The following is a 27,716-nucleotide window of genomic DNA, read 5'->3' as shown; positions in this document are numbered from 1 at the left end:
TTTTTCTCCTCCTCTGCTTCTATCAGCAAGCCTAGCAGTGTTATTACAGCAAAAGAGCATAAAATATCTGAGAAAAACAATGTTGGGAAAAGAGTTTCACTGAAGTTTCACTCTTGCTTGGCATTTGTTTTAAATATCTTTTAAAGGTCAACTACTCTTGAAGGACTTTAAAGGTTGAGTAGGTGGATCTCAGTATCTGAGCAAAACAGAATATATCATAAGATACTGAAGTAGTGCAGTAATGTTATGCATGGAGAACTTGATAAATTACAAGGTCAGTGATCATCATACTTCACCTACTTCATTTCTGCACTTACTGTTTATGCYCTATATTGAAAAAATATAGAACTTTTTTTTCTTGTGCTTCCTTTTTTTTCTTTGCACATAGCTCCCTCTCTCTCCCATGTATATATCTAGCCGAATGTTGCAGGATTATCAAAGCTACAAAGCAAACTGTATTTTGATTTACTTACTTGAGCTTTCAAAAGCTACTCCACACTTGCCTCCTCTCAAAGATATAACAGAATAACTGTGAAATGAGGTAACACAGCAGACACATATCTAAGTGCTACATTTCTGGCARGCTTTGTTCATCTCAGGCACTGTCCTCTCACAGTACAGACTGAACTTCTTCCTTGTCCACCAACATGTGTGCAGCCCTGTTTTGGTCCCTAGATAAGTATTTTAACAGTTGGGAGAAAGTTAATTTTAAGCTTAGGAAAATAAATTTGTTATTGGTGACGTGAAGCTGTTAGACATGCCTGGTGTTAGTGAGAAATTTCCCGGTTAATAGTTCTGCACAGGTCTCATTCCACTCCTCGATTCTCTTGCATTATTTCCTGTAACTGGCACCCATTTTTCCCATATAAGTCTCCTGCATCCTTGTAGGAGGACAGCATGGTATCAAGCAGGTACACTGCAGTATGAGACAGTCAAAACATAGCATTCATCTATCCCATGTTTTGGCTTCTATTTATTTTTTGAGGAAGACAGTAGAAAATAGACAACTCTCCACACAGAAGCTGAAAAGAGTTATAAAGATGTTGGGCAGCTTCTCACACTCCAGCAACATGAGACACTCTTTGGATAATCAAACAACAACCAGAACATTCCCAGGAAGGTGTTTGATTCTCCTTGTAACACTCAACTAATATCTCACCTATGAACTTGTCTTCTAAAGCTAACGGGATAAGTTTTATGTGAAACATCATAAAACATGGGGAAAAGAAAATGGCAAGAGGGTAATGTATCAGTTCTTGTGTCAGAAAGCACATTCCTCATAGGATTTCTTATCTCCTAAAATAAGCACCTCCCTTGGTGAATCAGACTAATTTATTTCYTTTTAAAACAAGCTTGTCTTCTGCTTTGCCCTTCATTTGTCTAAAGGAGAAAGCGCTAACATTATTTTTTTGGGGCCCATTAATTTCCCTAAAAATACTGACATAGAAACACATATACATTGACTGATCCATCACTTGSTCTAACTTGCACTTTGAATACAGAAAAGCATTTTGTAGCTTTTCTGTACCTGAATACAGGTCAGTAATATAGATTAAAAATAAAATCTATCATTTTGGTGTAAAAAATACTTTGATATCCCAAACACATGCACAGCCAAGCTGAATCTTCCTTCAYGAACTTGCTTCACTCAAACTCCTTTCAAATGCAGCTGTGAGGCTGCATTTGAAGGCTACAACATGTTATTCTCCAGTGAGCTTTTGAGTTTAAAAGTACTTAACAAGGAAAGACGTTTGGAGGGAAGGGGGTACTTTTGATTTACTTTTGATAAAACAGCTCCTGTGTGATCATCCTTGAGGGCCAAGAAGGAGAAAARGAAGGGAGAGGGTGCACGAGACAGACTAAGCGTGTGAAACAGAAGTGATTTTTGTCAGTCTTCCCAAATGCTTTTGGAATACAGATAAGCAGCCATTCAAGTGTGCAAATTTTTCACTTCAGAACCTGAAAATCTATGGTTTGGGATGATATCAATGCACACATTAAGCCTGGCCATCTCATTTTGTCATATTGTAATCTACAGATGCAAGGCCCCATGCAGTCCAGACTATCATAAATTCAATTTCACCAAGCTGTTATGCTTGAATAGAATACATATACTGTATGCAGTCTCTTTCTCTCAGGACAGCTTTGCTTATGAAACAACTGAAATGCAAGATGCTTTTTGTGCAAGATGCCTGCCCTTAATTATCAAGTGCTACTAGAAAGAAAAGATGAAATTTAGCTATTGAAGATATCTATGATACATCATTTCCTAAGCAAACAAACCAAACTGTTATGATTTGCACTTCACGTTTTTCCTTCCAGAAGTGTCCCTGCTATCAGTTAGGGCTTTTGAAGCTAGTTCAAACCCACAAGTTTCTGGAAGTACAGTCTCTGCTCTACTAATCATGGTGAGCACTTATTGATAACATCACTGTTTGACTTGGTAATCTCCCTTAAATCCTCTCTTTTCTTTCCACATGAGACCTGAAACTGGCCTTTGTTTTTAATACACCATGAAGCCAGGCTCTGATCTCTCCCCATTATACATGGGCGCACTGTTGACATACATTCTCCTTTTGATGAATTCAATACATGTGACAGAAAGCGCTCAAGGGGCTAAGTGGAGTTATAGCATGATCATAAAAACTAAGGATTAGTCTTTTTTTTCACTTTTTTTTTTTAATTTCTTCTTAAAAAAGTGGTGGGGAAAGGAAGAAAAAATATTCAAACTATTATGCGATGGTAATTGTTCTTACTTTATAAGCCTGAAATTCCTCCCTCTTCATATACTAAAACTCTTTAGATCCTTTAAGCACAAATGTACGGGATTAACTTCTGGTATGTACCACAGGAATCTCTAGGCAAGAAGAGGTGGCATTAGCTTCCACACACACAGAAAAAAAAAAAAGAAAGAAAAAAAGTCTCCTGAAAATAATTTATGGTTATTCACAAGGGGAAACTTGGTAAAAATCTTCCAAAAATGCAAGCATGTCAGCAACTCCTGCCGGGATCAGAAGTATCACTTGCAGCACTGGCTTTAACCACTGTTTCACCTCTACACTTGTTAATGCATAAATCTTTCATTATCACTGGGAATAACTGAATGACACCTGGGAAGAGAACTGAGGACGGATGAAAAGCAACCCTAAAAACTGCCATGTTTCCCTTAAACAAAGGATAATTTCCAGATAAATCTGAGAAGATATTTATCCAAAGTATTACAGTCAGGCTTATTGTAAGTGTATTCATTTTACATTCAGGGCATCTTTGAAATGGGATTAAATGTAAAGAAGTCTGTGCCCCACGGTGAACTGTATCATTACTACTGATTAAATATTGCATTAGTGATAGCAAAAACCTGCTTACAGAGAAACCACCAGTCTCACTTCAAAGTATATGTCAACACTATTTCTAAGTATATGTAGTAGAGGTAGCAACTGCTATAGGTGGTCTTGAACTACTATGGGCTTCACTGGATTCATGTGTTTAAGATATCAAAAGGAATTTAAGAACACCAAACTCACAATTCTTATTCAAGGTGTCATCTGAAGCATGCTTTCCAAATACCAATCCCAATACTACACTCATACTCACAGTCAGATGAGACTGCTTTTCTCTTATTAAAATGTAGTATAAATGTATATTCTCAGGAATATATAATTAACAGTCAAAATCTAAGGGTATCAATCTTTCTGTTAGCTAATCAAACTTCTTGATGAAAAGGTGTAAAAGAAAAAAAAATTATGCATTTTAAGCATTTTGCTTTTCAACTTATAGTTCCTGGACTATATCTTAAATGATCTGCAAAAGTTAATTAAAGTTAATTGAGGCCCACAGCCTTTTTATCCTCAGGCAGGCATAAACTGGAGCATTTATAAATGTCCCGGAGCACCTGAAGAAATTTATCTTTTTTAGATCAACATTGAAATTGTTGCAGAGAATCACATGGATCAATTAAACAACTACTTCATTAAAAAGTTTTCATATCCAAAAACTACAGCCTTCCTGAAAGCTTCATATCTCTAATAGACCAGGATGGCTAGTTCCCAAAGCAGTACAATATCAGAATTGAAGCCACCAGAAGAGCAGAAGTACCATCAACAGGGGGTTGGGAGAGTAGGGGTTGGGGGGGAACAGACAGACACACAAACAACAGAAAAATGTGTCAAAATCATAAATTTCTAACCTACTGTTTCAATGGAAGTTGGAAGCTTTTGATTGTTCATCCTGTACTGAAATACATTATGACTATATTTCCAAAAGTAGTTGAGACAATCTATGAGCTGTAATACCAGTCATTACCATTTTCCTTTTCTCTCACAGGAAAAATGGAAAGGAGATGATGATGAACTAGTGCATGATTTGCATGTTTCCAGTTGACAGCAGGGCTCTTCAGGAAATTAAAGGAGCTTTTCGTAGCCTTTCCACCAGAGAAGAATTGTGGTGAAGGATGTTTTTGGTTTGGTTGGTCTTTTTATAGAACAGATTGAGTCACATTGCGTTTGTGACATTCCCCTGTACAGAATACTTCCCATGACTGAACGTTGGGGAGATTAAAGTGCTGCCTGGACCATCTTTAACTTACTTGACCCAAAAGAGGCTGTAGTTTGTGCAGGGTAGAAGTGAGCGCTCCACAGCGCGCCGATCTCCGCTGCAGCTCATGTGAATGACTTATCTGCCATGTATGAATTTATCTTTCCTGAAGAGGGTTCCTAAGAGCTATATATCACATGCAAGCAACAGAAAGGATGTGAAACTAAGCATTTTTTTTCAAAAAGCCAAGTGGATTTTTTTGTTTGTTTGTTTCCAAATGTTTCTGCTGTAAATATAAGCACATTATGTAGCATGTTGCTGTTAGGTACTTAAAACAAAGACATCGTTCCTGGAATATTTAAGCGTATGAAGACATCTGCACCCTACAGGGCAACAGCAGATATCAAAGAATAACACTAATGACTGCACAGAGGCTTCCCTCAGGAGTGCCATATTAACATGTTATTTTAACAATCCGTTAGGCTTTCTTCCTTAAACTAAAATGTCAGGAGCAACGCTGGCCCCTTTGGGGCTGGAAGACAAACTACCAGCCCTCTGCCTCGAGGGCGCTCAGTTGTCAGGTCCATCTCCTGCAGCTGTCCAGCGCTTTGAGGGATCATCCAGCCAGACAAGGCTGGGGAATACACCCCTTAACATCCCCGCAGCTCAGCCCCGTCTGCTTGATTACAAATTCATTCAAATTAATTAATTCTTAATTTCCCTCTACCTCAGCTGTTATAAATCAAGTCAACCAGGCCAGTGAAATGCTCACTGAAATATGAAACTGTGTGTCTAAGAGGTGTCTGATCAGAGGCTCAAACTGAGCAATCTATCACATGAGAGTCAAGAAGGTAGCAAATTACTCTTCACAGATATTATTAAAAAATATTGCCTTGATTAATTATGCTGTTTCAGAAAGGTCACAAAAGAAAAAATATATATATAAGAGCAGTTTTGAGCTCTATAATCCAGGTTTTGGTATTCCAGCTTGCTGAATTGTTTAATCATTTCACAAATCTATTTTTTTACTCTTAAAAATAATAAAAAAAAAAAGGAGTAGGCTCTCTTTACATAAGAGGAATAATGAAGAATAATGTAAAATATTAATTAACATCCCTGTATCTGTGGAAATGTTTCTAGGCTTTTCATAGCTCTCTCTCATTTTCCTCAGATTTCTCTGCTACAGCTCTAGGGAAAAGAAACTTTCAGATATTGACAAATGATAAGGATTAACTTGATATTTCTCTCCTTGCCTTCTAGTGCTATGTTAACATGACATAGTTATTTATCAAATATATCTCTGTAACAGAAACATGTTTCAGTTCCTTGAGAAATAAATATCATGCAAGATACACCACTGTCTCTCATAAGCAAAATCTGGGACTTCTGGTTGCTTTTTTTTTAGTTTCTGAAGTTCAGATCTACTGTGTTGGAAATATGAATTCAAATCGCAGTTGAGCTGGTCTTATTTCACTAGGGTAAATAGACAAGTAACTGCTGGTAGTAATTCAGGATATAGTTCTGAGCTGCTCCAAATATCACCCTTTTAATCCTCATATATTTGGCACCAGTGATAAGATGACAAATATGGTACAGAATATGATGCAATTCAGAGTACATATGAAGTATGGCATATGATGTAATAGAAAGGTGGGAATTTTCTCTTTCCCAGCCTCCTATACCAAGCTTTACTGACATGAAAGACATAATAAAAGTGCGTGTATTAACATGAACATTTGTATGACTTTTAGAATATAAGTGCTAAGATAAGAATCTATGCTTAGCCATATGAATATAGGAATGACATCTGAAAAAAAAACAGGATTATCATCTTGGTATGTCTCTAATGTAGCAGTCCAGAGTAGTGGTAGTAGCTGAATCAAAAATATCTATAAGTTTGAAATTTCACCTTCAAAACTGAAGTCTAATTAATACATCTGCAAAAATGCAAAATGTGTGATTCAACTAAACTTTATTTCATAAAATGTCAATTAGGAGAAAATGCATTAAATGCATATATAACTTAGCGAATAAATGCACCATGTCATCTATAGGTCACCAGACAGACTAAATGAAAAAGTTAAATGCACCAACTGACTTCAAGGAAAACAATTTGAGGAACAGCAAAAGTCAACTCACTTCTGTTCTAGAGGGACTTTCTCAAACAATGTCATCACATCCACAGTGACACTACATTTATTCTCTTCTAGTCCACAGAAAAAGATTTCTCACTTCTGAATTGTTTCAAGCTACATGTTTTCCTCCCCTGAGCAGATTTAAACACACATTATGAGCTTGGTCTAGCAATCATTCAACGCAAAATTCTGACTCAAGCCCATCAGAGCTTTGTCTGAGAAGGACCGCAGGCTTAGCCTCTTGGGAATACTTTCACTTCATACTGAAAGGCTTCATTGTTTACTGTATTACCAGAACATATATATATGCTTATAAATGGAAGGCATTTATCATTCTCCAGCAGTGATGAGGTGGCTGTGGTTCACAAAGCAACCAGAGAGATGAGACTCAGAAAAATGAGTTTTGTTCCTCACTGGACAACATATTTATATGGCCAAGCAACTGCATGTTTTTCTATTTTAGTGCTCTATTTGTAAACTGTAGGTGATATTTTATTTTGCTACAGAACACTTTTAGATTAATTAAATTCCCCGACTGATCATTAAACAAAGAGACAACAAATATACCAGCAAATATACCAGCACAATGAAATGCGAACTATTCAAAAGAATGTAGACAAAGTAAAATATTTTTTATTTGAGAGCTAAAGTGTTTCTGTAAGATCAAGTTGGGTTATTGMCCAACTTTACTACAAGACCATTTTCTATAAACAACCAAATTTTGCAGGCTAACTATAGAAAGCCAATTTTACTGTACTTAGCCAAAAAGCAAGAGAAAAGAGAATATGTATACAGGTAACCTGAGTCTACATTGGTGTCTAAATCCCTTATGACCCTTTTAGGGTATAGTATGTTCACTCCTCTCTGAATTGCTACGTGGTTCAAGTCTTTCGAGCTTACAGATATTTCTGCTTTAGCAACACCTGTACAGCACGCTCATTCCCTGCTTCTTTCTGTGGTTCACACTGAGGTTTTTGACTCAGTGCTCAACTGTTTTCCCAGGTGCATGAGACTGCAAGGCAAGCAGAAAGCAGAACTATGCAGGAGAACATCATGTCTGCTACAAAAAAGTAACTTCTCTGCTGTGCGCTTATGAACCCCAAGTAGACAACCTGAAAAATATGGATTTTTGGTTTTTGTTTTTTTTTTTTTTTTTTTTTTGGTATATTTGACTGTCGGTAGGGAAGAAATATTGGTAGGAAGAAGTCCTACATAGAAAGCTCTGTATTGCCAGGAATTCAGATTTTTGGATGGAAGCACAGAAATTACCTACATTCTTATACGTTCTCTGTGTATTAATGGACTTTTCACTACACTATTTTTTTTTCTTTTTAGCATACTTCAAACAAAAATAGCAATTAATGGAAAAGATCAAAAAGTAATAACCAGTACTATTCTTAGTGACAAATCTTCCCTAAAAGAACCTCTAAGGCTATATCTACCAGAGATGCTACAAAGAATAGGGTTTTTTTGAGTGAAGAAGAGGAGCTGCATCCAGCCAAAGCCTGTGCTAAATAGCTTGAATGCAGGGATTACGGAAAGATCACCTCAATAGTCAAGAAAAACAAATCAAATTAAAACACGTACTACAGGAAAGAAGGTGGGAAACAAATAAGAAATAAAGTATAAGAGCAAGTTGAGGCCATAATTCCATATGACACATACACATCTTGAATCAAAGTTGAGAACCCTATTGTGGAACATGGGAGGATGAGCATCACCTGGCTACAGCGAGGGAAAGTGCACCCAAGAGCAGCTGGAAACATTGACTTTAGCTACATGGACACCTCCAACAGACTACATGGTCACACAAGAATATTAGAAAGATAATCTTCATTTTTTTCTGCCCCCAAAATGGAATAAATTCTGTATAAAACTTGTTTGCATTACAATTTTGTGATATGGAAAGCAGTCCCTTTTTCATCATACAGCCAGCAGTCATGAGAAATTCTSATCACTCTTCCCTCTACAGGCTCCTTCAACACACTTCCCTAGAGGACCACATGCCAGAGTTTTGTGACTGCTGCCATCTTAAAAATGTCATAGCACTTGAGGAGATAAAACTACAGAGAAGGCAGTTCAGCTAATTCTTAAGCCCAGTAATTCTACCCAAAACTGTCATCTGAGGGAAATAATTCATATTTCAAACCTAAAGACAAATGGAGAAACTTAGACTTTCAAATAGAGTGCTCCACCTCTTACAATAAATACATGATGTTTTTGAACAAAGTTGAGAAAATATAAGCCATAAAACATTAATAAAAGCCACCCATTCAGGTTGTAATAAATTTGCCTCTTTTCTATAATTATTTTTAAGCAGTACTCTATACTAAATTATGAGTTTTCTTCAGGGTAAAATGGGCTAAAGCAGCTGTTACAAACTGTAACTGAATCACAGCTAAAATTAAATGTAGCAAACATTCTTTCTTGGTTGCAGACCCTAACACCACTGGGGGATCTAAATTATATTAATTCTTCATTTCCACCTAAAGTTTTGATTCTTTTTGACCACATAATGCTTGATAGCCAAGTCATTAAAATCCAGCTTTAAGTCAGACCTTCCTGATTTAAGGCAAGCAATTACAGTTTGTGCGACAGTTTGTCTCTGTCAATTCAGTTAAATTCATACTACACTGATTTCTTTTTGCATTAGTACTATGTGCTGTTAAAGGAAATGAGAAACGCTCATCAGTCACCTCCTAACACAGTTACTATTAGACGCATTTCTGCCATTGGAAGTTTTGCTACTTGGCGCTACAGACAGAGCAATATTTTATATGGCAGCAGTGGCCTGTGGGCAAAATACGTCCCATGGTCAGTCTCAAGCTTAGTTCATGAAGACTGCCAGGCCCAGCACGGGGTCATCTGGCCCAGTCCCAACAGTTTCTGTTCAGATTAAGACGGAGCGTCACATGCTGGGACAAGTAGTCTCTTCAGGCTGCACCCCCGTGGTTTCCATATGTTTTCAAATAAATCTCTCTGTCCTGCATTTTATAAGTTACTCCCTTGAGACATGCAAAATGATTCAAGGCCAGCCTTTCAGTTCATCTGTTTCTGGGATATAGCTGTGTATGCACATGCATCTGTACACAGATAAATGCATGGGGATAAGAGGGAGAAAATATATGTCAAGGCAAAAGCGGGGGAAAAGGCCAGTTTAAGGCATTAAAATGAACTTAAGCAGAACCCTGGACCCAGAGGCTTCAAGCACCTCAGAGGTTCAGTTCACAGGCACTTATGCAGATTTCCCAAATTATAAGCAGAGAGTATTACAGCAGCAAATTGTTTTAGAGTATTGCAAGTTCAAGCTCTATCTACAAACAGCTATACACAGCTCTAGCTGTGTAATGAAACTGTGATCTATCAAATACAAATATAAAAGCAATAGAAATAAAGGCTTCAGAATATCATAATTCTTCTGTAACAAGATATGTTACATATGCAACTGGTTATATATTTTTGGAAGTGATAATAAATAATTTTGAAAAAGTAAATAAAAAAGCTTGCTTTACAAATGCTCCATTAAATTCCTCAGAATTACTCAGTATAGATAAGGCTGGCAAAATTGTGCCCTGAGTTTAGTAACTATAAAGCTATAAAAATATAAAAACTATAGAGCTATAAAAATAAACGGTCAGGACACAGTCATCTGCATCCTAACACAAATTTCAGCTGGAGCAAGTTACATCCCACTCATACGTGGGTACTGTAAATATTTGTGCTGGTGAAGCTCAGCTGATGATCTGTTAAAAGCTATTTTCAGATGCGATATTTGCTAAAGAATTTCATGAACTGCATATTGCATTGATCATTTGAAAGTTGGGCTCCCTGTATCAGTAAGATCACATGGCCAATTTCTTCTATCTTAACTGGATAATATATGCACTTAAATCAGATTTGCACAAATGTTATGCACTTCACTGAAATGGGTACAAGTTTGTGGTCATGTTAGTTCTGTAACTAGCCCTATAAGCCTGACCACCTGCAATCTACATGAATATGACCTGACTGGTATTACTGGTCCTGCAACTGTTTCACAATTTAAACTATAATACAGCACAAAGAAGTTTTGAAAAACCTGACAGAGCAAAAGATCTCCGCACAGGAGCCTACTGAACAACTGGACCACTCCTAATTATGCGGAGTTAATAAAAAATGTTTGGTAAGGTATTTCACAAAAACAAAGGGAAATTTATTCATTAACTGCACAGAGAGATACTGCTATTTCAAAGGAATATCATTTTATCAAGAAGCCACACAAATTCTCCTCTGCCCATGAATTTCTTGCTTGTTTGAAATGCTTGGCTCATTCTCCTCAAATCAACGGCACCTTCGCAATGGGTTTCAGAGATGGCAAGAGTGGGCCCTATGAGCAAGCAGAGAGACTTGGTGAGCCCAATGTAACCACAACAACAATGCACAACAAGGTGCCCGCTSCCCCCTCGCCCGCCTTTAGAGAAGGTAAATGCAAGCCTGGCTGATGAGGAAAGCTTTCCCCCTCGCCCGGGCTGCTGCCRGGCTCCAATGGGCAACCATCCGTCTCAGTCACAGGTCCCACCAGCTCCTACTGAGAGCCAGCGACGAACATCAATCCTCTGTCAAGAGGCCCGCCAGCTGTTTGAGGAGAGAAAGCCGCTTTCCCTCCCCATCCACTCGCTTTTACCCAAACAGGAGCACAACAAACACGGACTGAGGAAAAAAAAGTGGCCTGTGCAAAGGTCTGTGGGCTCTTCACAGCGTGGGAAGGTGAAGTGAGAAGTCATGTCAGCAACAACAAAGGAAAGAGAAATCGATGCTTTGATGTTAGGAAGAGCTGCTGGTACAGAAGGCAAGGCATGCTGCTTATATTTTAGCAACTATGCCTTCCTCCGCCTGCCTTCTCTACATTTGACCCCACTCTTGTAAAAAAAAAAAAGTGACCAAAAAGCCACTGGTCATTTTACTGGTTTCCCTTTAGTAGAACTCCTGTTTTRCAATGAACAGGTCTTTGTTTTCTCAGAAAGCTTTTTACTGGTAGTTATGAATGCTTTCTGTATTGTATTTATTTCTTCAGACTTCTTAAAGCCTTGCAAATATACTCTTGATGGCATTCCTGTGGGATTCTATAAAATATTTTATAGCCCTAAAAATATCCGTTTTCCTATAATTTGTTGTCAATTTCTATACAAAATCTCAGTCACTGCCTCTTAGAATGTTTTTTATGTCATGTTTATAACATGACATAAACTCTTAATAGTACCTTGTGTGAACGACAGCCGGTGCTGTTCAAGAGAAGCAKTAAACCACAGTCAAGTTCAGCTGACTCCCGCTTTATAATTACAATCGGAAGGAAAGAAGAGCATATGGTCTTCACCAAATACAAACTCCCTCAGATTTCTAAAAGGACACAACTATTATCCAGAAAGCGTATATGTTTCTGAGTTGGTTGCTAAGACACTGTAAAACATTATATTTGTGTTTGGGTGGTTTTTAAAGCAGGTCCTCTTTTACGCAACTCAGAGAAATCATCCAAGAAATTCAACACAACATCAAGCACCACAAAACAGGCTGCCATGCTGCCAAACAGATCTACCCTCTATAATAAAGACCAAAAGCCACAACTATATCCAAACACAGTCTCTCTGAGATGTGAAGAGCATTTCCAAAGTTCTATGTCACGGTAATAGCAAAGATATATGTATTTTTTTAAGAAGCTCTACATAGCTCTAAGCAACCAGACTTATGAGGTGAATATATAAACTTATTTTCATATATGGTTGGGAAAGAGGTTGTGAATGACAACAAATTTCTGACAGATTTTGCCAAAGTGACCTGTGGGAAAAAAAGTCCCCTTCCCATCCCATAATATCAATCTAGCAAAAAGACTAACCTACTGTGGGAAAGCAAACCACGGCACCCAAGGAACTGGAGAGAAGTCAACACCAGAGGAACACCAGCATCCTCTCACTACATCTGATTACAAACCATCTCCAATCCAGTGCCTCAGAGGTAAATGAAAAGTGTGACACAATTCAAAAGCCAAACTATACATTTCAATAGAAACAGGCCTTCCAGACAGTGGAATCCTAAAGCATAATATAAAAATAGCATGAAGAGATTGCAATCAATACTTTATGACCAATAATCTGAATCCATATTTTTCCCTCTTCTATTCTTTAGAAAGAACTATTTTAGAGAGATCATACTTATGCCACCACATATGTAATCATAGACACATATTAATTTACACTAGTATACTAGAATATTTACTGTCATATAAAAAAAGCAAACCATATCCTGGCTGATTGTTGCAACCTGGTGGACATGCAATCTGTGGATCAGATGCTATCATGGAAGTGTGAGGTAACAGCTTGACTGCTGTGGTTCCAAGATAGGCAAGGAAGCCTCCCAACAGATGGATAACTGACAGGCTATAAGATAATCTCTAATTATAAGAGAATTTGGGATAGTTGGCATGCCTGGTTTTAAGCCAGCAATTTAAACATCAKCCTGGCCCTAGAAACTAATTATCACACAGGAAAACAATGTATCTCCRAAGAAGCCCTTAATCCATGTTGAACAAGCTCTAGGTTAAACAGTCTCGTGCTCGAACACCTGCCTTTACGATGGATTTGGAGGTTGTATGTTTTCCAGTTAAAAGAATAATATTTAACTTTTGGAGGGAACAGCAGGGTCTACTTGTTCAGGCAAGAAACAGAGTAAAAGATTACCTTGCTATCACACTGCAAAGTAAATTGGAAGCAAAACTAGAAATCCAAGTGAAAATTCACATATTTTATTACTAGAATTACATTTCTGATTCATCATGAATTAGAATGGAACAGTAGCACTACCCAGAACACTGCTATTACCAGAACAGGAGTTAGCTTGGTCCTAAAACCTCTGTTATCTTCTTCCTCAAACCACACCAGAGATTAATTAGCTGATACTCTCCTCCTCACAGCTGTAAATGCTTAGAGATTGGGATTGGCAGGATTGGGAAAAATCAGGAGCACTTCTGCCATGATCCCACTCCACATAAACCTCCTCCCAAGCCACAGGAGCCATTTGCATACATGGTATGAACTCGTTTTTCCCAAAGGGTGCAGATGATGGACGGTATAAACKCCGAATCACATTTCAGCTTCCCTGCCATCATGTCAAAGGGAAACTATAACCACTTGCCAGGGCTTGTACACATCATCTTGTGTCCCTCTGTTAGTACTCTGCAGAATAGGGTTAATATTGTGCTCTCACTAGTCCACTAGATAGAGACTCCTTCAATCTCTGTACCAGGAAAAAATAGTCCACTGATTTCAGGACAGGAGAGGACATGGCCCTTTAAAATCATTTCCATAATTTCTGAGACACTGYAGGTACTCAGCAACTTAAAGAAACAACAGGAAAACATTCTTACAGTTTTTCACAGGGTATTAGAAGAGAAACAGAAACACTTTTTGTGCACCATGGTCTTCACAGGAAGAAGCCCTGGTAAAAATGGCAGGTCTTTTTATGACTGAAAACTTCATTTAGACGATGTTCACTGGGCTACAGTTGATGTGGCTCAGTTAATGGCAGGTCTAGGTAAGTTTGAAATCTGTATTAATACAGCACGTTCATCATTTGCTACTACTAACTTTACTATCACAATATACAGGCCAGTTCCATGCAAGACCTACTTCAAGTCCACATGCCCAAATACAGCCTTACAACTGTCATCATTTTTTGTCATTTTTTATATTTTTTTGTTTTTAAGCAGCTAGGCACAGAACGGAGCTGCATGCTGATATTTACTTTTTCTATATATGTTTTGATTTTTTTGTGTATATCATTTCAGAATAGGAACTTCAGTATTTAGATTTCAATAAAGGTGCATTTTACTTACCATAACAAGCTTTCCCCTCCACTCTTCTCTTTCCTCCTCTTCTCTTTCCTCCTCTGACCCTTTTAACAAAATGTGCTTAGCTCTCTTTCTTCCACCATCTGCTGTAGTTAGTGAGAAGATATGGAAGCCAATTTCCCTTTTACAGYTAATTCCATCACCAGTTCATATCCTCTCACAGAGCATAAGAAACAAGATGATTATTGCTTATAAAATGTTAGGAATGAGTAGTAATTATGCCTGTAATTCCACCCCCTGTGTTAACAAATATATAGGCATATGGGCTGTGCTGAACATGAGGCACTCTATCTTCACAGTGTAATTTGGCCTTAAAGTCAATGAGGTTACACACTGCAATTAAAAAAAATGGCAGCTTAATGAGTGGCCTATTAATTCATTAAATTGAAAGGTCTTTAGCCATGGTAAACTCAGATTTCTGAACCTTCTGCCATTATGTCCTGCTTCCTAYGTAGCTTACCACTTTTTTTTCAAAATGAGCACCAGTTTTAAAGCTCATGCTCATGGTTAATACACCCTGACTTCACTTCAAGTCACAATTCCACAGCCCTGCTTTTAGTTTTCCACATGACTCTTATGGGAGCAAATTCTGGAAATTCCTAGAACACATTTGAAGAGCAGCTTGTTAAAATAACTGCTCATACCTGTCACTTCAGTATTAGGATCACATTACCAAAAAAGAAAAAAAAACTAATAAACCTTCAGAGAATTAAAGTTGTYTTGCAACTTAAAGAATACTAGAGCAGCTGAGGATACTCCTCATACATTGAATCTATGCAATATTTAATAATTTGCTTGCATTTCATTGTGTAATCATAATGAATATATTACACCATTCAACATGAAAAGCAACATAGCAATTCTTATTTATCTTATGTATGGCTTATTAAAAATAACATAATATTAAAAAGCAGCTACAGCACACATTCATGTTTTATTCATAAATAAAACAATTATACATACACCCACTTAAACCTTGGAATTAGCTGTAAAGAGATCAGGGGACCATTCAAGATAGGTCAAGTCTTGTTTAAAGGTACTTTCTATAAGGCTGCAAAAACATCAAAGAACAGGTTTAATGTCTGACTTTTAAATAATGTTAACTCACCCTTCTTTTCTTACTTCAGCTGGATAACAGATGACCTCCTCAACATGTCTTACTGATTTATAACAACTAACTTTTTGATTGCTTGTTTACTGGCATTTTTTTTTTTGAGCTAAGACCTGAATACTCACAGATAATTTCTTCTATTATTTTTCTCCCATTAAAACACAAGGAGAAAAGACATCACGTACAATTTTGCCTAGAACTATGTTATATGCAAAATTATTAAAATCATCCCAGATTCCTCCCAAATGGAAGAACAAAAGATTTTTCCCTAAGATTTTTAATTCCTGATGACAACCTTATATATGGGCTGACCCACTCTTGCCTAGGCTCAGCATAGTAAATGATGAATTTTATTAAATTTTGTTTTACTCATGTGCTCAGCTTGATAGAATTTAAGCATGGGCACATGCTTAAAGTTCATATTACTGAAGTCAATGTTTAAATACTCTGTTTACATATATTTTTTTTTAAAACAACATCATGTCTCTGCCACTTAAACACTGTTGTCAATAAAGAAAAATATTTTAAAGTAACTACAAAGGAAGTACCACAGAGATTATTTTAAAATAACTTAAAAAAGATACATCAAAGAATAAGATATGCTTCAACAAAATATAAAGGCTGAAAATACCAATGGCAAGCATAAAAACATTATTTCAGCCATATCACTGAAGAGAACTGTCCTGTATCACTTTTGCAGCTATTCAGGGTTGGCACACTGTCAACTTCTACCATATGTTTTTTTCTTCCCTAGCTGAAAGTGAATTTTTCTGTCAAAGAGCAGCTGTTCTAAATTACCACATCAAACCTTAACCTTACAGTAGACAACCACTGAACCCACAGATTCATGGCAGTGAAATACTTTGCCTCCTTGACCTACAAAGAATTTGTCCTTGTTTAAGTCTATTTCTGATTTAGCACACCAGACCTACCAATTGTCAACGTATCCATTGCAGACAGGTACTTAAAGATGAAGCTATAAACAAATCCTAGTCACTGAACTTCTAATCCTGCATATTTCTAAAAAGTGTATGAAGTTTAAGTTACTGAACATCAAACAACACGACCAAGAAGCAAAAGGGAAAAAAAAAAAACCCAGCAGTCACCAAATGCAGTTTTAAACGCAAAGAAAGCAAGATGTTACCAATGCGACCGATGTTATTCAGCCGGCAATCCAAGGCCACAGTCAATTCTGATACTTCCTCTAAAGTCATAAATGTTTCAATGAGGCTGATATCAATTACTGGTTATTTAGGTGTCTGCCAGCAGCATGTTTTGACAACATCCTGTTCCTCATGCTGAGGAGCAGCAGACGTGTATGTGATTCTTGTCTTCTCGTGCACTCATCTTTCAAGATGCTTCTTGCTTTAAGAGCATTTCCATCGAACATTATCAAAAGGTGCAGTTCTCTCTGCAATTGCTCCCTATTAAAGTCTAGTACCAGATGTCAGTTGTAATGCAAGCCCCTATTAGCCTTTTAAGTTCCACTCTGGAACTAATAAGAGATTGTCAAATACCTCCATCCGCAGACACAGGCGGCAAAGAAGCTGACGGAAGAAAACGTGTGTTCACCGAACCCACCCTGACAATGCAGCCTTTGTGCAGCTCGCAAGGAAGCTTACATTCAAAGGCACCAAAGGCAGTACAAGCAAAAAAACATGTGCAGGGMGATTCTAATAATTTAATTTTTAATCTTCTGAAAGCCTCTGAAGAAGCAAAGCCATTAAAATGCAAAGGTTAAGGAAATGCCAGCAAGATCCCTTAAGAGTCTCTGTGATAGACACTCCTAAGATAGTTGCAAATACAAAGATTGAAGAGTGGCAGTTTTGAGCATGTAAGCAGCACAGAATTCAGGAACAAATTTCCATATTAAAAATAAGATGGAAGCATCATCGCTCACACATACGTGTTAAACTGTGGGAGTGTGGGTCTATAGCCAGTATATATCACTGCTTTCATGTTTACGTTTGCTTTTTGCTTTAAAAGCAGCAGAGGGGGACAAGGAAGGAAATGCCAGAAAAGCACAYTGTGGAAGGAATTCTCAGGCACAGCAAGCACCAGCTCAATGCTGATAAGAGACCACACGAGAATAAACACACAGTGTAACTCTGCTGTTTTAGGTTACATTCTGAGAGTCCTTTACACTTCTGCAAATAATTCATGTGCTGAGCAGACATTTCCATTTCCCCGCAACTTTCAAAACACGCTCTGAAAAAATCAATTCTGAATTACTTAATATGTCATATGTTGATGCTGCAATACTAAACATTTTGGGTAGAAATATTAGGAAGATTTTTTTTTTAAATTAACACTAATGTTGGGTTGCCATTAAGTCACTTAACAAGAAAAGAGTAATAGAAATACTTATGATCATATTTATTTACAATTTTCTGTCAGTATGCAAGGAATTTAGTAAAGGTTTCTCTCAAATAACCACAGAGCAGTGAAATAATATCCTGTTTTGACTTGGGTCTGTACAGTATCATATCCATAAGTCTCTCTTTTCTAATAATTTCAAGATAATTTGTATTTTTTGTTCATTCCTAGGACATGTGACAAATGTGTTCAACTACAGTGCGATGCATTATGCAATTTTATCTTTAAAATTCTCATTTTGAATCTACTATTTACAACGTAGAAATCTGACTATTTTCCAAATGTGAAACAGTCTGAAGCATAACACTGGCTACAATGCTTCCAAAGAGCACTGCGTAGCATAATTCTGCCCTGTGAAAATCATATAAGTATTAGCTAAGATAAATTTCATAAGAGTTAAATAAATTTTAAGCACAAAGTTAAATCTTTTATTGTGTGCTTTTTATGTACTTACAGAATCTGAACCAAATGAAAACAATGAATATTTTACAAATGAAGTGATTCATAATTTATAGCTGCTGTCATTTTAGTTTACTAGCTTGGAAGATAAAGATTCCCTTATCAAAAAAAAAAAAAAAAAAATCAGTATCTCTTCTTTTTAAAATCCAAAGTGAATGAAATTCAAATATAAGGAAAAAAATACACCTCAAATCTCTGGAGGGTGAGGGGGGAGTGAATTCTCTTTTTTTTTTTTTTTTCAGATTCCATATAATTGATATCCTTAACAGTTTTATTATTATATGATCTTCACATGATCATCTGCTGCATTTTATTAAACCTAAGTTTCCTGTGCAGAGGTTCACACATTTCAGAAGTGTAAATAACCTGTCTCAAGTCACAGAGCTATTGGTAAAAGTTACCGTCTTCACAGTTGCAGCAAGCATGTGTGTTTTTGTTGTTTTAATTTGCACAAAGTTAAATGTATCCTCATAGCACCTTTTTTCACTTTGCACATAAATAATTACCTTTTATCTACTGGAGCAAGCAAATAAAAACAATAGTTACTTATGCAGTAACCAAATGATTAATTAAACCAAATGAAAAATAAGCTATGGGCAGATATGTTTTTCATCATGAGTAATAGTTTTGTTGTACACGTTCTTACCTCAAATACAGTATTCTTTCTACTAAAAGAATTAAGCAGTGAATGAGAYAGTTTGGATTTAGCAGTCACAGATGGAGTCTTTTCATATTTCTAGAAATTGAGAGTGAAATATGATTTAGGATATCCTTACTGTATAACTTGAAGGGTTGAATRATTTAGAATTAGTGTTAAATTTGTGAAGCCATTTTTGTAGTGTCCAGGCTAAGTGAATGAGCTACACCTCCCCCACCTTCACTCTCTTTTCCCTTTTCCTTCCATTTAATCCTTTGATTAATTGGTAAAAATTAAACCCATAGGGAAGGATTGCTGGATGAAATACTTTTTTTTTTTTTTTTCTTCTGGTTTTATTATAGAAAATATGTCAGTCACTTGTGGTTAAAACCTAACATTTTATTATGTGTTACTACACAAGAAATTTGCAACAAAAAAGAAAAAAAGCCCTCAGCAATTTGAATAACGAAATGCAGAGACATGACTGTAATTCAGATTTACTCAATGCCAGTGATTAAAATTTTAGACTACACCTTGAAATGCTAGCATGTAGAAAATATAATTTTGTGCTTGGCAAATCATTCTTTTCATTCCCACCAATTTACTTTTCCATTTGATAGCTGGAGATAGGAAGTCTCTTTCAGTCATCTCTTCATCTCTTGGTCATCTCTTGGAAGCATTTGAAAGCACATTCACACTTACTTGAATTCCCACATGGATATACAACTGCACACTGTATGTTTGCTATATAATCCTGTAAAATACCATCCTCTATGTCCAGCTAAGCTTTCTGAAGCGCACAAAATAAACCACCAACAAAATAGATACTTTAGGCATGGAATAATTTATTAGTCCAATCTGTCAGGGCAGGATTTCCTCTATCATCTGGCAACTGCAATTTTTAAAAACATCTTCAGAAATGAAGCTTCCAATTTTGGTCCCACTTTCCAGAATATTACAGAACAGTAAAGACATCTTTTTTTCTAACACTTGTCCTAYGTTTTCCCTTTTGTTTTGATACTATTTCCCCAACTACACAACCTTCACCTCATGAAGTCTACTCCTCTCTCTCTGTGTATTTCCAAACAAAACTGTGACTCTGCATCCAAGTCGCTCATGAAGCAGGTCATGTGAATGCTCCTTCAGTCTTGCTGATCTTTGAGCTTTTCCAAAACATTATGGCACTATAAAAAAATCCTGGTGTACTTGCAACTTAAATATTGCATGCCGGCCTTATTATGATTTTAATAAAAATCACATTGTTTACTTTGAATACATACAGAGACCAAGATGGCCAGGAGAAACAGAACAGTTAGTTTGCCCTCCAACTCAAATATAGAGAAGGCACAAAAAAAGAGAGAATTTGGAAACAAGATACTAGACGTGAGAGAGATATAGAAAATCATTAATTACTAATGCAGAAGTTGAAAAAGGAATGCTTTTCTTTTATTTTCTCATTACATAAGGATAAGAAAAAAATCATAAATTGAATTAAAGCACGAAGTCCAAACAGAGCAAAAATATGTTTTCATACAAAACAACATTAAGTTACAACACTCACTGTCATGAAAACTTATAGATACTAAAAATATGAGTAAGTTCGTAAAAGGAGGGCATGAACTAATAAGTGACAGAGAACTGGTGCCAATTACATATAAACTTAACTTACAAGATGCATCTTAAGTCTTAGAAAGTTGGCTAACAGTTGCTTGTTAGAAGCTGACAAGTATACCTAGTAAAGCTGCCCTTTATTCCTTCTTATACTCTTTCCTTAAGAATCTGCCTTTGAGTAACTGTCAAAGAAAGACTATTAAGTCAGTTAAACTTTTGATTTGATCCACTCTGACTATTTAAGGGGAAACAACTGAGAAATATGAATTGTGCTGAGAAACAGTATCAAAAAACGCCAGAAAGCATCAGACTGTGCTTCCAACCGTCTTGTTTCCCTGATTTAAGGAAGTTAAAATACATTAATTCTAATAGAGAAGATGTTATATACACATAATTTAGATAAAAACAGCAGGAAACCATAATTTAGCAAAGGTACTGTGATGAAGAAGCCCTTTTCAGTCATTTAGTATCACAATAGGATTAAACAGAAAGGATCACTATGGTGCATATGCTAACAAAGCTGTAGAAATGCAGTCCATATGTCCTAGTAAATTTATTTTTGTTAACATATATTGTATCTAGCTAACTAATATATACTTCAGTTAACACATAAGGAAAACAAAACAAAGAAACCAAARAAGCAGGCAACAGTCTAATGTGATTTTGCCCAAATTAGGATCTTACCTTGCCTGCTGTTCACCTTTTCTTCTGATGAGCTGGGGTTGTGAGAAGCATCGTTATTCCCGAGGACTTAAAACTAAATTTAATTATTTTATTAAAATGAGTTAACCCAGCTTGCTGAAATATACTCTCCCATGTAAAATTTATTTGTGAATAATTAATGAAGCAACTTATATTAACAAAATAACTTACTGCATACGTTTCAAAAAAAAATCAAAGAAAAGATACATATATGGAGATTATAGAAACAGAAAATAGAAGGATTAATTTATTAAATTCCTTTCAAATATTTTTGTAGTGTACTGAAATAACTAGACAAGTAGTAAGAAAGAGCCTGCCCATAAGTATTTGAATTCCCAGAGAAATGTTTAAAAATCATGACACAGAAAGAATAGAAAAGTGGAATGTAAGAAGCAAAATTAGTAGAAAAAGTAGTAGTTAAAGCTTTCTAAATCTAAGACGTATTAATCTGTAAAAAGTTTCCTGTGGTAAGCAGAGAAAGGCATTTAACCAGCCAGGGACATTTGGATCGAACTGGAGAAAATAGAAAATYGGAAATTGTTCTGTTGTTTCAGGGACTGGAGAAGAACACTTAATATATYCATAAGATTTTCTTCTTGTACGTGAAGAACTTCCCATACTTCATAATATGCCTTGTGTATTTCTCTCAACTCTGATACTGCAGATTACATCCAGTCCAGATGTAGTGAGAAGTTAATGTCTCTGCCATGTCTCAAGAAACGTCTCTGGACATTAAGTCCAGAGATGTAATGAAATAAACCATGGGAACTCAATTCATGCCTAAGCAAATCTCAGAGAATCATCATAAAGCCCCCGCATTAAACTGGTAGCCTTTCTTCAAGTCAGTCCTATAACTTGGGGAAAGCCGTAGGAAATTCAAGATCAAAACACTCAACAAATTTGTGCTAAGAAAATCCAACTCCGAAACCACAGTAACAAGGTTAGAGCCTTGTTTTCCTGATTATGCACTTGAGGGCATGACTGACCCTTAATATTTTCCCCCACACCAAGAGAAGCTGTTCTCTGTGAGATTTAAATAGATGCCAATGCAAAATGACACTGTATCTGAAAACAGATACTAAATGTAGTGGCAGGGAACAAAAGCAGTCGGAATGTAGAATCAAGTGGTGACAAACAGCACATTTATTAGTAACTTACTGAGAAAGTAAGGATTTCTAGTTTGTCATTGCATTTTCAAACTTTGACTGAAATACAAGTTTATTTATGTATTTATTTATTTACCACCGATTCTGCCCTAATGCCAGCCCGTGCCTATTTAGGAAGCTCCATTTAGGGAGTTCTTCAATGTCTATAATCCTGACTCTGTTGTCCTTCTGTTGACAAACAAAACTCCCATACTCAAACTCTACAAGAGAAAGAGCAAGAGGACAGAAGAAAACGACGAACAAAGGAGCTGTCCTGAGCGTAAGGTCAAAATGTAGGAGAAAACAGAGCTCTTTTTCTCAGGCTTCCCACTCCTGCTGAGTTACTAATGCCAACCACCACGCCGTTCTGGATTATTGCTTTTGTAATAACATTTCTATTACACCACGTTGAAAATATTTGATAAGCATGGCTCCCAATAAAAGTTAGATAAAGATTGTGTGTTTCACCAGAATAAAGACCTGTTGTTAACAGTTTCATCATATATAGCTCCCTTGATCAACATATGGATTCGAAGGCAAAAGCTGAATACAGAGAAATGGTAGTAAGAAATGATAGTCCTCATAATATACCCTCAAATATCCTCTTACACATATGTGCACTTACCCCAACCTCTGCTGAACTGCATAGGGAATGCCTTGCCTATCCAAGCATCTGAGAATCTGCTTTTAATAAAATACCCAACCTTTGTTTGCTCAGTTTTATTCTGACACGTTCTGAAGTGGTTATCTTGTTGTATTCAAGTGTAACTGAAATACCTAACCACCATCTTTCAGTCATTTTACAGGGCATGGGCTAAATAATTAATGAATGATTAGAAGAGCATCTCCAGTGTCTCAGCATTTTGAAGTGTACTTACAGGAAGCCCTACATAAATTAGCTCTGAACAATAAAATATCCTCTCCTCGTTTCATGACCACACTCCATAGTAGTTTTTTTCCTTTCTTTAGTATCCAGAGCTAACTGCACAAAAGCMTCAAAGACTGATCTCCCTGGTTAACTCATTTCCTGGGAGAAATTAAAATTCACTTAAAAACAATAATTAGATAAAATACATTCATACCCCTTTCCTCCCAACTCCTCCTTGGTGAAGTCCAAGTAAAAGYCACGTTAAGTAAAGCAACAGAGCTTACAACCCCTTGGCCATGCTGCCCCAGTTCAGCAGACTCCCAGCAGCTCCCGAGAGCTCATGTTTTCCATACAGGCTGCTGTAGGACCGATGAAAAGCAGCAGGCTCTCGCAGAGACTTGCAGAACAGCCAGCTTATTACCAAGGTTTGTGCACATATGCACCAACACATACACAAGCCCATGCAAACTACAGTAATTATTGCAAATGCTACTTCTTCCAACACTGGTATCTCCATATATATATGCATATGTATATATTTAAGTTATTTATTTTAATAAATGCCCCTTCTATCCCAGCAGGACCCTTTGGGCACTCTGCAAAAAGATCAGGCTAGAGATTCATTTAGCAGAAAAATCCAAAATTTACTTATGTAAAAAGCACAATATAAATCCTCATCATTCTGCTAAACATTAAGGTTGGATAAATGTAATATGCATTTTTCATATAAAATTCCTAATGCTTAAAAGACCTGTTTCTGGAAAACGTCACCATTGCTGCTGGAGTCAGCTCTCAGGAGCATTCACATAACCACAGTTTGCAGAAACCACAGGTTTGTAGAAAATGATTTTGACTCGCATATATTAACAATGCAGCAAAATGCAATTTCAAAATTCAATATTCACTTTCCAAACATACCTACATTTAGGGACTGAAACAATCTGACCAATCCCAGATAATCAACACAGCTCAGCAAGTATTAAGTACTTACAGGTCAAGCTACATAGGTAAAAAATGCACATAGAATTTCAAATACTTTGACATAAACAATGCATTTGAGAAAAATGCAGTCTACTGAAAGGAAATCCAAAAGACTGCTAAGAGAGACTAAACTCATTGTTGACTAAAATCATGTATTGACTAAAAATCAATTGCTCATCCTTATCAAATATTTTTTAAAAATCATATTACATTATTTACATAGAGCAGAAAAGAAAAAAAAATTCATGGCAATTTTCTCATCTAATTTATTTCTCCCAAGAATTTGCCCAAGATTAGCATGACCCAATACACAGAGCAGGGACAGAAAGCGAAGCCCCTGTTAATAGCTGAACTGTGAACATGAAGTGCATGGTTACCTTGGCACGCAAAGCCTCTTTCTTCATAGCCAGCATTACACAAGCACTTCCCTATGGGCACTAGCCATTCTCCTTCCGTACTGCAATACATCTTGGGTGGCTCTTCCTCCTTGGAATGATTGACACAAGAACCGCGCACTTCCACCAGCGACTGCGAGTCCATGGGCACCGTGTCGGGAAACATGGCCAGGTTCTTGACAGTGAAAGGGCACTTCTTGAAGTACACTCGCACTGAGACTAAGGCAACGCATGCACCTACATCTTGGAAAGCCAAGTAGAAGCCTTTCCTGCTGATAGGCCCCACCTCGCGGACTTCTGTATTCAGCTTGAGAATTCGGTCCCCAAGGTCCATTTGGGTGAAGCTCTCATCAGCCGCAATGGTGTCAATTTTTGTAAACTGATGTTCTCGGAACTTTACCAAGTGGTCATCGTCAGATTCCATGTAATACAGGTTGAAGGTCTCTTTGCAAGTGCCCAAAACTAGAGGGATACTGTTGCAGTCCCTCAAGGTAAACTTGAGCTCCACGTATATCTTCTGAGCTGAGTTGCGTGGAATCCAGTTTGTCCTCAGCCAATTGTTTTGACTGTGGTCCATAACATTGCACACCTGGTAAGTTCTGATCGGAGTATAATGCTCATCAACACCACTAATCTCTTCCCACTATAGAGAAAGAACAAGGAAATATTTTAAAATTAGCATTCACACCAATAATAACACATTTAGAGACAAAAGGTGAGGGAAAAAAAAGAAACACAATAAAAACAATAATCACAAATGGTTTGATCTCACACTGAAGAACATCAGAGTAAGGTGGACACTGAAGTCTGTCTGAACTCGTATTTGCCTTTTTTTCTATTAAAACATACAAATTTCTTCAATAAGCATAGAAGTCACCATTAGGAAGTCAGTATTTGCCAATTTACCTCCAGATGGCATAGAAGAGATGCTGCAGTCACCCTGTATTACTCAAAATTGCAAGACATATGCAAAGCTGTCTTTTTGATCATGATCCCCAAATGTCTCTATTATGAGCATCCTCACATCAAATGTGATGCTTCACTAGGACAGAAACTTCTTTTGACTGCCAGAGCCCACTTTCAGCTCAAAGATGAAACAAGAGATAAAACGTTACCAAAAAATAAATAAAAAATCCATTGCCAGCATTCTATATAGTCACAATAACATATTACTGCTTTAAATTTATTCAAAACATGACAGCTGATTTTGTTTGGTGTATATGTCCTCACAACAAAGTCGAATTTGGTCCAGTTTCCAATGTTACATTGCCATTTCTTTTGGATACATTATCTGACAAACTTACTTGCACCAGACAAAGAAGGAAAGAGATTCCCACTTATGGACCAAACCTGATTTCTGAAATCACACTCATTGTACTAATTTGTCAATCACACGGAGGAGKTGGAAAAAATAGTCTATTGGGATATTTAAAGCTAGCATTTAAGGATAATCATTCACTGCGTGCAACCTGATCACCTGATTTAAGATGCCTCTTTTGGTATCCTCCCTGAATAGATGATCCTATTTTATTTTAATTTTTAAAATAATTAAGAAGAACAAACAAGTAGCAAAGATTAATAAATAGCTATATTTCTATATTACATCACTAGAGACATTCCAATGTTTCTGATGAGAATATGGCTTGAGGAACTGTGCTCTGGCATCCTTGGATGTTTAATACTAAACATTAGAGAATGTAGGAACCAACCCCACGCCCAGGGCTAACTCGACCAACACAGTTCAGAGTTACAAAACTGCCAGTACTGCAGTGAATGCCTTGGAAAGAACTAAACTAAAAGAATCCACTCAAAATACAACTAGAGTATCCASAACAGAATGTGCACTAGATCAGGCAGATAAATTCAAAAATTATGACCAAAATTAAAGTAGCACTATGACTTTAATTTATGTTACTCATCCACYGCATTTTTCCCCAATAAGATATAGTACTGCCATCCCCAGGTGATCTTAATTCTAAGACACATTAAGAAGAAAATTAGCCATCAGAAATTCAGACAATTTCCCTCCTATGCCCCATGAGATTTCTTCTGTGAGATTTCTGAAGCGCCAGCATTTTGAGTTCTCGTTTTTATTTTTCTGCTTGTAATTCTGTCCTCTGAAGTTATAATAGCAATGCAATTACTTTATCTAAAAATCAGAGTGAGGTCCTTATCCCAGGGACCAGAATTTTGAGAGGGAAAAAAAAAAAAAAAAAAAAAAAAACCCACACCAGAAAACCCCAATATGCACACTGCATAATAAAATTCTGAGATTTTTTTAAGTACTGGCAGTACTGGCAGTACTGTTTTGTTGACTTCAGGGGCCCAGATGAAGGCTAGCACAGTCATTCTCATTGTAAATTGCTGTGTAAAATAAAATAAAATAAAATAAAATAAAATACACAGCACCCTGTCTTTCTGGTGCATCATTTGCAAAGGACTTCTCAAGCCAAGCCTGACCACCACACCCCATAAGGCTCCATTCCGCAAAGTGTTAAACTCACGCCTTACTTCAGATCAAAGCGAAACTAGCCATGGTCTTGGTCTCTTTAATGAAAAAATATAATTTCACTTCATACTGTCATCTTTCTGACCTAAATTCCCTAATATATTCCTGAAATAACAGGAATAGCTAAAAGTTAAAACATMAAGGAGTAGGAAAGTAAAGGGGAATAGAAGAAAGGTTACCTTTGAATCTCAAAGAAAAGCGACGGGGAGGAAGGGGAACTGAGAAGATACAATGAAGATGCTCCTCAAAAAGCTACAGAGAAGGTGGCTCTTATTTTAGGAAAGAAGAGATGCACAGAGATGAGGAAAATATTACCATCAAAAAGCATCTAAGATAAACATAAGAGCACAATGCTGATACAGCAGGAAAGAGAGA

General features: G+C 36.8%; 1 protein-coding gene across 2 annotated transcripts in view; it reads right to left on the bottom strand.

Annotated features, from left to right (window-relative positions):
- The window catches only part of EPHA3 (EPH receptor A3), a 192,328-nt gene that overhangs the window by 116,742 nt on the left and 47,870 nt on the right, over positions 1 to 27,716 (bottom strand). For both annotated transcript variants that reach the window (XM_026036932.1, XM_026036933.1), the window contains exon 2: positions 24,815 to 25,475. In XM_026036932.1, the coding sequence (XP_025892717.1) occupies positions 24,815 to 25,409 (595 nt within the window). In that variant the 5' untranslated portion in view covers positions 25,410 to 25,475. The remainder of the gene's footprint in view (positions 1 to 24,814; positions 25,476 to 27,716) is intronic.

This window comes from Nothoprocta perdicaria, unplaced genomic scaffold, assembly GCF_003342845.1.
Source record: "Nothoprocta perdicaria isolate Ctin4 unplaced genomic scaffold, notPer1 scaffold_188, whole genome shotgun sequence".
Lineage (NCBI taxonomy): Eukaryota > Metazoa > Chordata > Aves > Tinamiformes > Tinamidae > Nothoprocta > Nothoprocta perdicaria.
The sequence above is the reverse complement of the archived record's forward strand: the minus strand, read 5'-3'. Positions and strand labels throughout refer to the sequence as shown.